This window comes from Moschus berezovskii, chromosome 6, assembly GCF_049115385.1.
Source record: "Moschus berezovskii isolate FMDL1 chromosome 6, NW_MosBer_1.0, whole genome shotgun sequence".
Classification (NCBI taxonomy): Eukaryota; Metazoa; Chordata; class Mammalia; order Artiodactyla; family Moschidae; genus Moschus; species Moschus berezovskii.
In genome coordinates this window covers 100,174,151-100,191,860 of record NC_142465.1, presented here as the reverse complement: position 1 = coordinate 100,191,860, position 17,710 = coordinate 100,174,151, and the positions used below count along the sequence as shown (strand labels likewise).

Genomic DNA, 17,710 nt, shown 5'->3' with positions numbered 1-17,710 from the left:
AGACTTATGTTTCATAGCAGTGATTTAACTAGAGCAAACATTTTTAAAAAACCAGGAAAGTGAGTGTTGCTCAGTTGTGTCAGAGTGACCCCATGGACTGTAGCCCACCAGGCTCCTCTGTCCATGGCATTCTCCAGGCAAGAATATTGGAATGGGTAGCCATTCCCTTCTCCAGGGGATCTTCCTACCCAGAGATCGAACCTGGGTCTCCATGATGTAAATGACAAAAACCTACCCAGAAGCAACTGATTTCTCCTTTCCTGCAGATGCAGCTAACACATGAAATACGCCAGATTTTACCAACTAAAAGAATTTTCAGAAGGTAAAACTAGCAATATTAGAAAATGACTTTTAAGATAAACCATAGAGCTTCCTTAATGTAGAACAGAAATCTCACCCAGAAAAAATATGAACTTCAAGTCAGAACAATAAAAATGTTGCAAACCAAATACCATTATTTACACTTAAAATATTAATCTGAGGGTGTAGTTTTCTACCTTTGCATCTAAACAAAGATTCAATTCACCTGCTGACCCACAATGATTATACTAAAAAATAATAATCCCAATGGTCTAAAATGGTCTGTAGACTGCTCTGGCAGGATCTGCTTTAATTTGAAATAATAACTTCCCAGTCACATACAAAAAAGATCTCAGAACAGATATTTTTAATCTATCAAAGAACTCAGTTGTAAAAACTCTTATTATTATACTACCTTTTTTAGGATATCATCAATTTTTGATGAGATACACATTAAAGACGTTTACGATACTATGGAAAGAATCAGGTATGCCTAGCCTAAACACAATGCATACATTGTCTCACCATGTATATATATATGGTGTGTGTCTCCTTGTGTATAAGACACATTTTGGGTCTCTGGACATAAGCCCTTTAACACCAATACCTTCACCTGTAAAATGGGGAAAATATCAGTGGAAGTCATTCCCCAGTATTACTGGATAGATATTAGCACTTTGTAAAGAAAATACCAATGCAAATTAAAAGCATTAAGCATTCTTACTCATTTTCTGTGCTTTTAATAACAAAAGCTCACAGAAGTGACAAATTCAAAAACAGCAATAGCAGTAGCCTTTTCTGGCTAACAGCTTAGAAATGATTTAAGAGAACTTTTCGCTATTCAACAGATATCCATCTATTCACAGAGCTCTGGAAAAGTAATCTTTGAGAATAAGACTCCTCTTCTTAGCAATAAAACCTCTCAACTTCCTAAGCCAAGATATAATAATCCTAAAGGAAAATAATTATCTCTTCTTTATCCTTTAAAGTTAAAACTTAGTTCTAACCATTTTAATCAAATTCTCATTCTATATTCCATATCAGAAATGGCAGTTCCTTAAAACCCAAGTTTTAAACACTTGCTTTTCTGCCCATAAAACAGTTATTATGTTTATACATTGTCAGTAAGACAGAAGATATCTTGGTGTAGAACATTTATTTATTCCATGGAACACTCAAAGTTTAGATCAGTGGGAATTTTAATCAAAGAATTGTACATTTTCTTCCCACATATATCGCTTTGTATTAGGAAATGACACCGTGATCCATTTCACTACAATATTACAAAATATTTACAAGAAAATATTAAAAATAACTCAAACATGAAAGGCAAGATGGGGGTGAAATAAATTGGTTTTTCCAGAAATCTCTACTCCCACAGCACACAATAAGAGAGCCAAAACAAATAAAGTCCCCCTTGATCACAAGTTTCCAAGGAATTGGAGTAGGGGAAGAAATCGGATGAAAACGGTGGTATGAAAGGGGATGGATGTTATTAGCAGCACTGCTTCAATAACCAATTTATTTTGCATGAAATACCCTCTCTTTTATATGCAGTAAATTCTGAACAAGGCTAAACTTTAGGATATTCCTTGAACTGAAATTAAAAATACCCTGACAGTGAAAGCAACTCTTCCACCTAAGCTGAGTAAGAGGCTCTTTCTCCATGAACCACTGATGTGAACAGAAGCCTGATCTAGCATCCAGAGCTGTCACAGCAGCCCTTCCATCTCTTTCATGAAAGCCTCATAGACATCGTCCTTAGTCTGCACTGACACGGGAACAGATGGGCCAGATTTGGGTGCTGTTTTGGCAAGAGGCACAGCAGAATCATCTTCCGACTTTCTCTGGGGAGCAGCAGCAGCCCCTTTATTCTCCCGACGCACCCGCAGTGCGGTGGGCACGAATCGTGTGATCTCTGCCTTCGGATTAGTGATCTGTGGCTTGGCACTGATGGTTGCCGTGGCTTTCTTCTCGATGGTGGCTGCACTTGTGTCATCCGCCTTGGGTCGCTGGATCAAGTTGGGGGGAGCACTTAGAACCCCCGGGTTGGGTAAGGGAGCTGGTGGGAAGAGCCCAGGTGGGGCAGGTCCAAGAGGAGGCACCAGAGGTGGGCGCATCATGCCAGGACGGGGTGGAGGGATACCTAGATGAAGGAGAACACAATAATAAAATGCAACTACTATTAAGGACTTTACAAACACAGGCTGACAATTTCTTGAAATGGACAATTTGTAGAAAATAAATCATACTGCCTGCTATCTGAAACTCAGAAATATAGTTTGATAGTAAAGAATATTTTTTTGTAAAACAGTATTCACCTTCCATCTGTATCCCAATTCTTATGTTTTCTTCCTCTCTTAATAATGTACTACTTTAAACTATAAAGTAAAAGTAACAATACCAACTGTTTTCAAATATGATCTTAAGATGGCTGAATCTGTAATTTGACAACCTAAGATTCTATTCCATCTGTAAAGTGCAGATGCTATCAAACCAAGGTTGGGATTTGATTCCCATGCGTTATTTACTGATTTACACACTACTCCTCCCCCTTAAAATGTAGCTGAATGGGCAGGAAATACAATTTTAACGCTGGAAAGAGAAAATCAGACTAATCATAAAATGTCACCATTACTGGAAAAGAATTCATGTCTTACTGATGGTTTGGACATACCGTTATCATTTACCAGGAAGTGCAGATTAATTTCCTCCAAATACCCCCTTTAAGACTGAGAATAAAGTACCAAATTTCCTCAACCCAGGACACTATTGCTTATACAGACTCATAATTATTCCATATACCACTGAGAGAGAAAAAAATATCCAAGAACAACCTGAGGAGCTTAAAAGGAGATCTTCACATTGAGACAATCAATGTAATAAACCAGAAATATACCTGCCACATATAAGATCAAAAGGAAATTTGCCTATCTAACCTTGACACTGGGTAGAGAGAATGGAAGGAAAAAAACTTCCCCTTGTGATTGTAAACTTAAAGTTGATAACCATGCAGATGTATAGAATGACTTCACAACTCTTAAGTGTAGTCCTAAAAAAAAATCTTAAATGAACAATTTAATCCAAAGTATTCTCTGGCAAGGAAAAGTCCCCTCTGTGACAGCATCCATTTCAAATACCACTGGGAAGAACTCAACTTCTACCTAGGCCAAAAGCAATTTAAAAACACCATTTTAAGATACCGCTTGATTTTAGGATACTGAAGTGTGAAAATGTCTTAGGACAAATGAAATATATAGCAGACAGATTTTTGTCACAGAAAGCAAAGCTTCACCTGGAGGTGCAGGGGGAGGTAGCCGTGGTGGGGGTCCCCGAGGAGGAGGGCCAGGAGGCAGACCTGGAGGTGGCCCTGGAGGAGGGCCAGGGGGTCGCCCTGGTGGTGGGCCTGGAGGTAAAAGCCGGGGTAGAGGCCCTCGGAGTCCTGGCATTCCAGGTGGTCTCAGGAATGGAGGAGCTCCTGAAACGAGAAAAGTGCTTAGTTAACGTCAAACAAATATATCTGAAGTAGTAATTGTGGTGTAAGATAACCGAGATGTGGTTTCACTTTAACTTAACATCAGATAACTTCAAAATTTATTATGGTCCATTTCTATTTTCCAGTCCTAACATAAAACATTTTAAACCACAGCTCTGCTGGGCTGGAGATACACAAAGATGACATGTCTTAAATGGCTCCAACATAAGCTGAAAATGCAGTATGAAAAGCATGGTGCTTTAAGGATCCTCTGAAACTCATTAAGATATACAAAGACCACTGAGAATGTCATAGGATAGCTAATTTTGCTTTGCACTAGTCAGAAGAGAATGAACTCAACTGAAGACTTAACTGGCAGACTATCAGACTAAAAATCATAATTGGCCAATAAGTTTTATATGTTGTTTCAAACAGTAAATTAACTTATTATACTTTTAAGATGAAGACCTGATTAATACTGACGACTTCAGTCTCTAACTGTACAGATTACACTAACATCCAATAACTCCCAACCAAAGAAGGATATGCAGTAGCATCTACTGTGCCCTAGTCATGTTCACAACCAACTAAGAACTGGGTCAACTCGGCATACTAAAGAGTAATTCTAAACAAACCCTCAGTTACATACTCCAGTTTCTGCTTGCTAAACTGTGAATATCAGAACTGATAAACTCTGAAAAAGAAGAGCTCTGGAGAAAGAGATAGCTGTCACAAGTTCTATGACTTGCATACAGTGTTGTATGAATGAGCAAGTTGTGTTTATCCTTGGAGAATCTTGATTTCTTAGAAAATTACACTAGCAGGAAACCAGAAATCATTACTACTAATGATGTCTACTTTCTGGAATAACTTCACTGTAACTACATTTAGGCTTATTTATTTATAGCATTCATTGGAGGGACTGATGCTAAAGCTGAAACTGCAATACTTTGGCCACCTCATGCGACGAGTTGACTCACTGGAAAAGACTGTGATGCTGGGAAAGGTTGGGGGCGGGAGGAGAAGGGGACGACGGAGAAAGAGATGGCTGGATGGCATCACCGACTCTGTGGACATGAGTTTGAGTGTACTCCGGGGGTTGGTGATGGACAGGGAGGCCTGGCGTGCTGTGATTCATGGGGTCGCGGAGAGTCGGACACGACTGAGCGACTGAACTGAACTGAAGTACTTACCTGGGGGTGGTCCAGGAGGAAGGCCTGTAGGTGGTCCAGGTGGCCGTAAAGGTGGAGCAGGTGGCGGTCCAAGAGGAGGTGGTCCTGGCATGGGGGGTGCTTGTATCTGAGATGGAGGAACAGACTGTGGAGGGGCTTGCTGCTGGGAAGCTGCAGCCGTGCCATCAGAGAGAGATTCCTCCTTATGTTGTTTCTGTGATTGCTTTTCTGCTTCGGAATCATCCGAATCTTCATCATCGTCCTCTGAAAATTCCTCGACTTCTCGTCCCTCCTCAGGGATTTCCTGACCTGAATGAAATTTGAAACCAGACAAATGGAGCAGATTCGTATTTTTCAGCCTGTGAAATAGCGATGCCTATAATACATGCTCAATAAATGCTTTCTTCAAATTAACAACCAGTCTCCCTCAATAGAATACCCAGATACGCAAGAATATAGTAGTATACTATCTCATCCATACTAGGGCAGCGGAGTGCAAGGAGTCCAAGTTTTAGAACAAGATAGACCTGGACTTAAATGCCAGTCTAACTACTTACTGGCTGGCTAACTTTGGGCAGCTTACCTCAATGTCTCCAAACTTTGACTTTTGAAAAAGAAGAAATTTATTACTTGATTGATGAGATATTAAATAGAAAAATGTATGTAAAGCAACTGGCAGGAGGAAATACCAATCACTGTTCTTTCCATGACTCACCTGCCATTCGAAGCATCATGGCTTGGAGAGGAGTCAGCTCCTTCATGTTCTTTTTCTTCTTCTTCCTAGATTTTCCAGGCATATCTGCAAACCGTACACTCAGACCTAAAGGATCAGAGAAGGGAAAGGATCAACAAAATTCAGTATATGTTTACTATAAACAAATACTCTAAACACTAGCTGTTAATTGCTTCCCACTACTTGGCAAAAAGACAGAGCTACATTAAAGATAGTAAATCAAACGCCCACTGGTGGTAAACACATGCTACAAGGAAATGGCAACCCACTCCTGTGTTTTTGCCTGGAGAATCCCAGGGACGGGGGAGCCTGGTGGGCTGCCGTCTATGGGGTCGCACAGAGTCAGACATGACTGAAGCGACTTAGCAGCAGCAGCAGCAGCTATTTTAAAGTTGAAAGTGAAAGTGTTAAGTCACTCAGGCGTGTCCGACTCTTTGAGACCCCATGGACTGTAGCCCATTAGGCTCCTCTGTCCATGGAATTCTCCAGACAAGAATACTGGAGTAGGTTACACTTCCTTCTCCAGGGGATCCTCCCAACCCTGGGACTGAACCCAGGTCTCCTGCATTGCAGGAGGATTCTTTACTGACTGAGCCACTACTACTAAAAACTTTATGCCAATAAAACTGAACATGCAGATTTAAGTAATTGAAAATTTTCTAGAAAAATGTTAGTTACAACTGGCCAAAGGGGTGACAAGATCAGAACATAGAAATTAAAATGGTAGTCAAGGATCAAGTTCCTCAAAGGCACCTGGCCCAATTAACTTTACAAGGAAATTCAGCCAAATGTTAAGTTACAGCAATTTCCTGTAAAAGGGCACAGGAAAAGATGGAGTGCTATCCAGAACTTGAAGCTAGCATAACCTACATACCAAAACAAACCTGCTGGCCAACATAAAACATAAGCAAATTGAATTTGACAGTGTTAAAAGAAAATAATTTCATAAACATGTAGGGTTGGTCCCAGAAATGCAAAAATGATTTAACATTAGAAAAGCCATGAATGTAATTCATTACAATAAACAGCTTAAAGAAAGAAAAATCAATAACAATATCCCAAGAGATGATTAAAAAGTATTCATAATAAAACCTCTTAGCAAATTTAGACTAGAAGGGAACTCCTTAATCTGACAAAGGCTCTCTACCAGATACCTAAAGATGCTAAATGGTGTAGTATTAGGAGTGTTCTTATTCTTAGATGGTAAACATTTACAGGAGGATAGACGTTCTATGTAGGCAGGCTTTAGTTTTGTTTACTCTGCATCCTTAGTGTCTAGAAAAACGCTTTGTACATAGTAAAAACTCAATTTTAGCTGAATATCAAGTCATAGTTAGGATAATAATTTCCAACACATGTGCATCTACGAATATATTGATATTCACATTCATCATCATTCAATATATAAAAAAATCAGTTGGTCCAAAAAGAGGAAAATGAGGCAAATGACCACAGTCTAGAGAAAAAAGGAACTGGTATAGCTCTAGCGACTTTCTGCTTTTCACTACTTCTTACCTATGTGTCCTCTACCATTTTTCACTACCTGTTCTCTCTACCTCTTTAAACTAGCTTTCTGGTTTGCAGCCATGATTTAAGGAATATCTGGAGAAAATTTTATCATTATCAACACTGTAATTATCAATAATATTACTAATATATAAATATTGTTTTGAAGACTGCAAAACAATTGCAAAAGAAGCTCCAAGGCTACTGGAATATGACAGATGGTACATTTTGTAAAATTTCCTTAATGAATGACATGGCTACTTTCTGAAAGTACATGTAGCTCAGTCTGAATTTATAATAAACAAATAACATACATTATAAGTATGACGTTTCCATTAAATCATGACTCCACTCACAGGTGTACCTTTAACTACGGTTCTTGTTCGCTTAAGAGTGCAGAATAATTGGACTTCAAACATAGATATGTAAATAGACTCATTAAAAAACAATCAGTGAATATGGTTTTCTTCCTACACATAACCATGATAGGACATCTGTATGCTTTTTCCCCAAAAGTGGACTTTACTATGTAGACTTTTTTTAAAGTCACATACACAGCTCAGTTTTTTTCTCCTGTCACAAACATTCACCAGGTACTTACTGTGTGTCAACAACGTTGAGACTTTGGAGCTACAAAGATGAATAGAGCACTGGTCCTCCTTTCAAGGCACTCACAATTACTTCCATGGATCCATTACTAAATCAAGACCTTCAGCTTGCGTGCTTTTTATTGCTTAATACCATGAAACTTTCATCTTCACATACCTGATTTTTTTTCTTCATTGTTTTCTCTCTCAGTGTCATCACGGTGCACAAATTCATCCCCTTCACTTTCTCCATCTGATCTGTCACTGTCGCTGTCATCAGTACTGTCATCATGCTTATCCTGGTCCATGTCTTCAGGATAGCCATCATCTTCACTGGTGCTAGAAACATCATCGTCATGACCCCGCTGAGCTGGAAAGGGAGGAGGGAGCCAGGATCAAGTTACACAGCTGGATCCTATATGGTACTCCCAAATACAGAAAGCGAGGCTATCTGACTTTAAATTTTTTCTGTATGAACTCAGCTATTCATATAGTCTGACAATATTTCCACTTGACAATAGTTTTAAATTTTCCTTTTTTATAAGGTAAGATTTTTTTAAAGCTTCAAAATTGAAAACAAATTCCACTCAGAAAGCTATATAAGGACATACACATACACAATCATTGTAACTGTACACAGGATGCTCTAGTTGAATGAAAATAAAGCTAAATGGGAAAAAAGTACACAAGTTACCAAATTTTTAAGGTACTGATGGTAAGAGAGTGGTATCTTCAAGCAAAGTCTAATTTAAAATACAACTGACATTTCTATAGTTCCTTATGCATGCTGTTTTCCTCAGTAGATCTATGATTTATCCATCTGTTGGTATGTACAGGGTAGCCTCATTTATTTCCCAAGTTCTGAGGTGGTGAACAAGATGTTATACAGCCAAATTAAAAGCGATAGTGGAAAGGTTCTAAAAGCAAAAGGAATAGTCACTCCTTACCAAGTTCAGGACTATATAACATGTCTTCATCTCGCCTACGAGCAGGAAGATCTAGGGCAAAGCCCACTTTGCGGCCATACATTTGTAAGACTTGAGGAGGAGGTGGGCCCGGGGGAGGACCTGGAGGTTTCCTGCCAGGGGGCAAACGTGGAACACCATGTCCAAGAAGAGGAAGTATAGAAACTGCCCGAGTTGGAGGTCTGCAAAGAAAATTTACAGCGATCACATTACCAGTAATAAGATATCCACTTCCTCTTCTAAACAGTTTTTAAAGGAGCTCTCAGATCCTATATAAACAAAGGAGATCTGCTTACATCCGCACTATCCTTTACTTTCCACTGCAATAATTTTGGCACAGGACAGTCAAAAGGTGCTTTTACTATATGCTATTTGGTTCTGTTACCACTTCCTTACCCATAGGCTGAGGTCTTCTTAAGGATGGAGGGTGGCTGGGCCCCAGGAAGTGGAATGTCCTGGATCAAGATGTTGGAAGGAGCATGTGGCATATCTGGCAAAGGAATACTCTCCACTTCCACATGCTGGGCATTCTGAAAGAGAGTGTCTTCTGGTTGGTAAGAGTAATCCCCCAACTCAATACCACAAACTCTACATCAGTTGTTTCATTACCTGGATTTGCTTTCCACCTAACGTTAAGTATCATGAGATACAAAGATAGAAAGCCAAGTCAACATTTTTAAGATTGTCAGTTAAGTTGAAACTTCAGGATAGTATGTATTCAATGGTAGCACTTGGACTCTAAAATCAGCCTGCTGCTGGTGAATTTCTGTCACATACAAGCCGTATGACAAAGTAAGTAACCTTAGCTTTCTTATCTGTAAAATGGGACCCAGGTTACCTACTTTACCAAATTAAATCATTTTTTAAAAACATTTTTATCTTGAGGCAAAATTTACAATGAAATGTACAAATTCAGTGAATTCTGACAAATGCATATTATCTCATTCTCCCTCCCAATCAATCCTTAACACTATCCCAAGGCTACTACTGATACAAATTTCTTCCTCCATAAATTAGTTTTGCCTGGTCTAGAATTTCATATAAATGGAATCACAACCATGATGAAAGGATAGTATGTTTTTGAGATTTAGCCATTAAAATTTTTACCTCATGCTTTTTGGATTACTAGCTGATCATTCCTTCCTTTTTATTACTGAGTAGTATTTAATTTTGCCCAGAAAATCCCATGGATGGAGGAGCCTGGTAGGCTGCAGTCCATGGGGTTGCTACAAGTCAGACATGACTGAGCGACTTCACTTTCACTTTTCACTTTCACACATTGGAGAAGGAAATGGCAACCCATTCCAGTGTTCTTGCCTGGAGAATCCCAGTGACGGGGGAGCCTGGTGGGCTGCCGTCTATGGGGTCGCACAGAGTCGGACATGACTGAAGTGACTTAGCAGCAGCAGCAACAGCATTTAATTTTAGGAAAATGTTAACAGTTTATCCGTTATCTTATAATGAGTAGCTGGGCTGTTTCCACTCCAGCTGTTACTGTAGTGGCAGGTAGATCAAGTTCTCTTGTATAAACACATAGGTTTAGAATTGCTGGCTAATGGGGTAGATATATGTTTAGTCTGACAAGAGGAGGAGGTTCAGCATCATCGAGTCTCCCGTTATCAACTTTAAGAGTAAGTCTAACTATGAAATTTAGTTTAGCTCTCAAAAGAAACGTGATTACCTTGACAGCATCAAAATATTGGCTAAGTTGAGCCCTCTTCTGTTCATATTCTACTTCTAGCTTTCTCAATTCTTTGTAAATATCTGGATTCTCTTTCTCATAGAGTCGTAGAATACGTTCAAATGTTTCACGTAGCTTTTTACGCTTGTCTTTCAGCACTTTCTCATTTAACTGTGGCTGCTGCACTGGGTTAAACTCTGAGAGGAAAAAAAGCAGATTATGGCATTAAACACAAAAAAGTCACTTCAACAGATTACATCATTTATTAAAAATACACTTATATGTTAAAACTTTTCAAAAAGGGATTTAGACACCAGATATATTCTTGTCAAAAAAGAACTGCAGTTTATTGAAATTTCATCCCTTTAAGATGGCTATTAATTTTACTTCCTTTCCTAAGAAATGTTACCTAATTTAGTTTATTATCATTGTAATAAAAATCAATTTTCATTCCTTTATGCTAACAACCTGATACAGCTGTTAGTATATCAACAACTATAGGCCTGGGCTTACATACTACACTGGGTCTGTCATTTAATTCTGAGATCCTGCGCACTTAAACTCTCTGATCTTCAGCTTCTTCATCTGGAAAATGGGGACATCAAATACTTCAGTCAAGCTCTGATGATCAAATGAGACTGCAAACATAAACTGGTATCTAGCTTACCACTCAACTATTATTTTTATATGAGTTAGTGTTCCTTGTTGAGCTACTTAAACCTTTCTCTTCTGCCGTGTGTTCAACACGGAGCTTAATTTCATCTCCAAGAGGGACCAAAAGGGATTGGATTAGCACAGGACTCCCAGGTCTGCCTGGTCAACCATACCTGCCTCCCTCCACCTCCCTTGGAACTGACTCAGAGATAACCGGCACATGAGCCAAACTGGGACCAGATCCTTCTCTGAGACTTTAAATATGGGAGAGAAGCTCTCACATGTAGGAATGAAATAAACCTAGAGCTGTCTATGGCCTCATCTCTCAACCATCACTAATTCCACCACATATTCCACCTTCTATCCAAGAAATTCACTGGTTGGATAGAATTTCTTCTATCTAAGAAATTCATTAGGTCAGACAGATGGACAGTCTTGCTCAAAATATTTTGGTTTTTGAGGCCCACTTTCCTCCAGGGTTTCCCAATTATGGGAGTTAAGGAATACTTTTTTCTGTTTAAATTAGTTTGTATTGAGTTTTATAAATTATAACCAGAGCTCTGATGACTAGTGTTCCTTCCTCCTTTTTCTAAAACAATCACAAGCTTACTTATTGTCTTTCTTAAATCTTATTAACACTTTGATGATGTATTCAAAATCAGAAGTGTGGTCTCAAACCACACTATTCCTAGTGTGATTCATGAAAGTGCTAAGTGTTTAACTTTAAATCCCAGCTGTGCCCCTTCCAAACAGTGTAACCTTGAGAAAGGTAATGTCTCTGTGCCTAAGCTTCCTCAACTGTAAAGGAGGGACAATGCAGCCACCCAAAAGAGCTGTCGCGAAAGTGAAGATTAAATGAAAATATAGAAAGAAAAAAAAAAGAACCAACCCTGGCATGTAACAAGATAAGAGCTGAATAAACCTAAGTTATTAATACACAATTTGGGGTCATTTAACAGGTAAATATCCTGACTTGCCAGGGAAAGCAATTGTCCCTACCAATATTTAGGCTAGAGGCAACAAGTAGAATCAGTTATAGCTGAACTGGGAGAGATGTGAGACAATGCAGTCTAACCCAGAACTCTCGCCCAGGCTGGCTTCTGTATCTGCCACATTATTTGAGAAAGCTTTTAATACCACAACCCCCAACATAACTGGGTTTTTTTGGAACCCCACTTAATGCATCACTGAGAAGTTTCACTGCATCTCTTCTACTCATTATCTGTTTTTTTTGGCAAACCACGAAACCTGTATGGAAACCTTTGTAAACAAAACTTATAAAGATTCTTTCAACATGCAATTTAAAAAAAAATGCAGGGACAGAAGGCAGAATTGGCAAAGACTTGACAGCTGAAAACTATGCAGTTAATTAAACTATTTTTGGATGTTTGAAAGCTACTAAAAAAAAGGAAAATTAAAAACCCCATGTTCTCAAGTTAACAGAATGAGTTGAATACAGAATCCATTTTGTGACTCGTCCTCTGTATTAATTATAACTACCTAAGGAAACGGCAACCCCCTCCAGCGTTCTTGCCTGGAGAATCCCAGGGACAGGGGAGCCTGGTGGGCTGTCATCTATGAGGTCGCACAAAGTCGGACACAACTGAAGCGACTTGGCAGCAGCAAAGTCACTTTATGCCATTCTGGACTCCTACTTTTAATTAATTGTAATCTGTTAAAAATACTTCCAAAGACTTTTTTCCTTTCATACCTGTAAGTATAAAGTATATCAATAAGGGTTAATTAATACTATCTTTGGGACTTGGTAAAACTATATTCTATTTTGAAGAGGTTTTTTAAACTAAAGGAACTTCTCTGTGAGTTAGAATAGAACTTCCAGTGGCAGCATCACAGATGATTCTCAAGCAACTCAGATACAAGAAAAGACAACATGCAGCTATTTCACACGGATTCCAATAATGACAAAGCAGTGATACTGAAGATGCACGTGATGAGACTAGATAAAATTATCCTATATAATGCAAAAAAGGAAGAAATTCTAATAGGATATTTTTTAAAATGTGATTTTAAGTATTTGATTTCTTGTATATCCTTACTAAGTAGTCATTTATCTTCAGATCGTCTATTGGAAAAGAGGGGCAACGGACACATTCATGGTCACCCAATATTGAGATTTACATGGTAGTTGCCAACATTGAAAACCAAAAAAAAAAAATGCCCAATGTGATTTCAAAAAGCAGACTTATTCTTCTCTTAAAAAAATGAACTGGCCAAACTGGGCTTTTGCTATCTTATAAAGAACAATTACCTAAAGCTAAATAACGGCTTCCCTCTTATTCTAGAGGGGATTTCAAGTTGGTAACAGCCCTTCACTCCATTTTGTTTTTCTAACACTAAAACGAAATCCAAGCATTGCGTGCTGTCATGCTTTTTTCTGTAATTTTCATATCTGTTCTGCTTCACTCATTAATTGCCTATCTCTGTGTATCAGACTATTATCTCTGCTATAAAATCCATCCCTTTAGAAAATCTTACCCATTTCATCCAATTTTTCCATGTCCCGGATAATTTGTTTGGGATCCTTCATCTTTAAAACTGCAGCTCGTACCATCATGCGCTGTTTTTTGTTCTTAAAGAAAAAAGAGCACAATTTGCAGAAGCTGAATACTCCTGAATTTTCATTTCAATGTGTCTCAAAAATCCATTTAAACTGAAGTTGAACTTCTTGGTTTTTGATCACTGGTTTCAACCACCAGAAACAGGAGTAATATCATTTTTTTATTACCCCAAATGTTTCCAGTTTGGACAAAAAGATATAAATTTTGCAAGTTTAATGCTAGCAATGAAACAAGAATGAACATTTGAAAACTACTGAAAAACTAGGTTCTCTCAGTGGGTTAAGGCATGATACTAAAATGTAATCCTTTTTTATTCTGGGGACACTTTTCCACAAATTCAACAAAATCATCATCAGGGAAATTTAGTGTCACATTTACTTCCATTCACTAATTCAGTAGCTTCCAACAAAGCAGTTAAATGGCAAGAGAAGCATTTTTAAAGTACTTCTTTAAGTCACTGAGAATGGTGATCAAATAAAAAATGTTATAATAACTCATCATGAGCTTATCTACAAATTTAGTTCAGTTTCCTAGAACTGTGGCTTAGTAAATCTTAGGTTTGTTATGAAAAGTATAAAGTATCTTTTCTGGCAAATAACTGGAAAGGTTTCTAAATCCACTCATCTCAAATAAGAGGGGTCAAATTACACTTATGTCTAACAGGATGCTTCTGGAATCATACCTTCTTTAATTCTCTTTTCCGAGCTTCTTTTCCTTAAGAAAGGGAGAGAATATAAAACTTAAAGCCTTGAACATTAGCAATTCTCCAATTTAATACAGGTAATTTTTTACTGTCAGAGGTTGCTCTGTGCGCTGTAGGATAGTTAACACCATTCCTTGCCTCCACTAGATACCAATAGCGCCCTTCTAATTATGGCAACCAAAACTGCCTCAAGACATTTTTAAGTTCCTTAAAAAAATAACTATGAATCTGAAAAGATGCCACAAAGTACTAAAAAGGCACTTACAAAGCAATTTGTTAAACATGCCACATACAAAAAAGAAGGCTTTAAGCTAATTCCACTTTGCAAGTCAATCAAATTAGAAATATGGGTACTATCTTTTGTTGCATGTTTAAAGTTCTAGTGTGCCCACTAGAACACTAGATAACTTTAATTACAAATACTACAGATCTTGTAATTAAGAAAATAATAAAATAGACTCCCTGAAGCAATTTTTACCACCCCTCTTCTTCATCATTCCATATTAATGGACACTTACTGGCTTGGTCTGTAGGGTTCATAAATTTTCCACTTTTGGTGGATGACGTGGATCTCCGCCCCATGTTGACAAGTTGTTTGATTTACTTGCTTGTTTAAAAAATAAAACCTAAAACCTGCAAAGACAAAAAGGCTTATTTTTCCTTAATTTACAAAATTTCTTCCTTTCTATATTTATAAAATTTTCTTCCTGACCATCTCTGAAAAGAAACTTCTATTATTAAGACCTTGTTCTTTCCCTAGTTTTAACTTAATGCCCAGGAAAAACAGCTTCAACTTCTCCAACCACAAAACATTAGATTCCTATTATTTATAAAGGTAATGAGTATGAAGATTACAACAAGATTACTACTATCATTAACTCATCAATTAACTTTCTTTTATGGATCACAGCACTGACCCATCAATTGGAAAAAATCAATCATCAAAGAATGTTTCAGCAATATGACACACACTCTGTACATGAGAGGTCATTTGTTCTTTTCTTATATTCTCCCTTTATTTATATGCAAGGTGAAAAAGGAGTAAAAGGGAAATGGGGGTAATGATCTGGGCTCAAGGACAAATAGCTCACCCTTGTCTTTCTCCATGGTTTCTTGACATGTATTCTCATCACCTCTAAGACAGTAAAAACTCATCAATTTAAGCCTATTTATTAATTTAGATTTTGTTCCAATTCAGATATAATTCTTGACTCTTAAGTAGAAACTTAAAAACATAAAACCACAAATAGTCAAAATATTATATGAGCTTGTATAAACATCAACATTAAGATACAAATTTTTCTTACTAAACTAATCTCTACCTGACTTCTGCCTCCTATTTTTTAAGGCAACAGAAAGGGGTAATTGTATATGAGGGAAAATGTTTGTAAGTCAAACTTTAATTGACCTAAGAAATTATTATGGGTTTCCCAGGAGGCGCAATGGTAAAGAAAGAGCCTGCCAGTGCAGGAGATGCAAGAGACTTGGGTTCGATCCCTGGGTGAGGCAGATCCCCAGACGAGGAAATGGCAACCCACTCCAGTATTATTGCCTGAAAAATCACCGGGACAGAGGAGCCTAGCGGGCTACAGTCCATGGGGTCGCAGAGTTGGACAAGACTGAGCACACATGCAGGAAGACACTATCATAATCACCTCTTCCAGTTATTCCAAATGGATGACAACTTTCTGATACTTTGCTCTTTCCAGTAAGAAAGAGTAATACATTTCCTTCCCTTTGAAAGCAGACACTTTTAAAGGGAGGGAAAGGGAAGATCATGAGGTAGATTTTTTAAGCAGACCATAGAATTATACCTTCCCTTCACGAAGGTTTTGTCAGGCAAGTTTATTACTTAATGGGTCTTCCAGAAAGTAATGGGTCTTCCAGAAAGTGTCCAACTGCCTTGATTTCTGCTAAACGCTTCAAAGCTGCTCCAGTCGCAACTAATTTATCCTGTCAAGGGTTTGCGTCTCAGAAAAACTGGAATTGGGAAAGAAAGGAAGCGGAAACAAGCAAAATTAGCACAAATACAAGCACTCACATCTTTGATGGCCTGTATCTTTTTTGCTTCCCTCTCTCAATTACCCTCAGGCTCATTTTTTTTTTTTTTTAAACCCTCTTTTCCCACAAATGAAACCTAGGATAGTTACAGAGGACACTGGAGCCTTAGTCTGAACAAACTACTTGCCTTGTCTAAAACCAGAGGAAATGGGTAAATCGGGTCACGAATCGTTTAGGGTAAGTCTCAACGGTCAAAAAGGTTCCCAAGAGACGGAGCCCAAGTCCAGCAAAGAAGCCAACAGCATTTGCAACTGCCGAAACCATAGCGACGGTTGACCCCCGACTCGAGGTAGCAGCAAACCTAAGGCAATCAACCCGTCAGCGTCAGGGGGCGGCGCCGACCGACTCCGGCGAAGACAACCGCTTAACCCCTGGACGCAGCGCCGCCCCAAGAGACCCCCTAGTCCGCGATCGGGGAGACCTCAACCGCGGAGAAGAGCGGGACTGAGGGGCCTGGCGTTCCTGAGGCAACCGCGCGGGCCCCGGGAAGGAACGGGAAAGGTAAAGTAACGGAGTGGAACGATCCCGCACACTCACGCTTCTGCTGGGCTCCTGGGGCTGTGAGAAGCGGGGTGGGGACGATTCTCGGCCCGTTTGACTTCGTAAGGGCCTTCACCTTTGCCTTTCGGTCAACCACCCAACCACCGCCATCTTGAAACCTCGCGCCCCTCCGCCATCCCTACGTCACTTCCGGGCCGAAGATCTCCGCGTTTATTCGCCCTAGAACCATAGAGAGTAAGCGAGAGCTGCAGGACCAGAGTCTCTTCCGCCCCACTACGGTACCGAATTGGTTAGTTATCGGCTAAGAGCCCGCCTCCACCACTCAGTACAACGGTTTCATGTTGATTGACACTTGTCTAGCCCAATAAGGTGTGAAAATGAAGCGGGTGGCCTATATGTTTGCTGAGGCGACTTCTGTTCCACCTCTCGGGCCACAGGCATTCTGACCTAACGTCGGAGAGTTGATTTTATTACAGGCCGATTTCAGATAGGGAACTGTTTAGCGCGATCTGTGTCACCTGGAATTGTGTTTCTGTAGGTTTTTTTCTCGTTTATGACGTAACGCATGAGATCTTTGGGGAGTTTCTGTTTGAAAAGGAATCCCGGAATAACGCTTGCTGCCGTGCTTCATGCATTTAGCTAGCTTGGTTTGCTCCTGGAGGTTCAGTTGATATTTTTCCACAGAACATTTGTAGACCTGAGGAAAGCAGTGTAAAAGTTAGAGTCCCAGATTGCTAATCTACAGGATTCGTTTTTTGAAGAGGAAATGTGAGAACACACGTATAGTCTGTTT

The 17,710-nt window shown here is 39.1% G+C and overlaps 2 protein-coding genes across 5 annotated transcripts in view; one reads left to right on the top strand and one right to left on the bottom strand.

Annotated features, from left to right (window-relative positions):
- C6H12orf60 (chromosome 6 C12orf60 homolog) overlaps positions 1–17,710 on the top strand; it is a 58,632-nt gene that overhangs the window by 20,727 nt on the left and 20,195 nt on the right. The window lies entirely within an intron of this gene.
- WBP11 (WW domain binding protein 11) lies at positions 582–17,099 on the bottom strand. 4 transcript variants are annotated; one of them, XM_055394173.2, is made up of 13 exons: positions 16,954–17,099; positions 16,170–16,335; positions 14,874–14,988; positions 14,335–14,366; positions 13,570–13,663; positions 10,420–10,616; positions 9,135–9,268; positions 8,721–8,920; positions 7,952–8,143; positions 5,663–5,767; positions 4,969–5,256; positions 3,596–3,778; positions 582–2,446 (listed from the first exon to the last, which is right to left on the bottom strand). In XM_055394173.2, exons 3-13 carry the CDS (start codon positions 14,935–14,937, stop codon positions 2,013–2,015), a joined length of 1,923 nt encoding a protein of 640 aa, XP_055250148.1. In that variant the 5' UTR covers positions 14,938–14,988; positions 16,170–16,335; positions 16,954–17,099; the 3' UTR covers positions 582–2,012. The 4 variants fall into 4 exon arrangements, with proteins under 4 accessions (XP_055250148.1, XP_055250149.1, XP_055250147.1 ...); XM_055394174.2 differs by having other exon boundaries at positions 16,948–17,098; XM_055394172.2 differs by lacking the exon at positions 16,170–16,335 and having other exon boundaries at positions 16,948–17,099.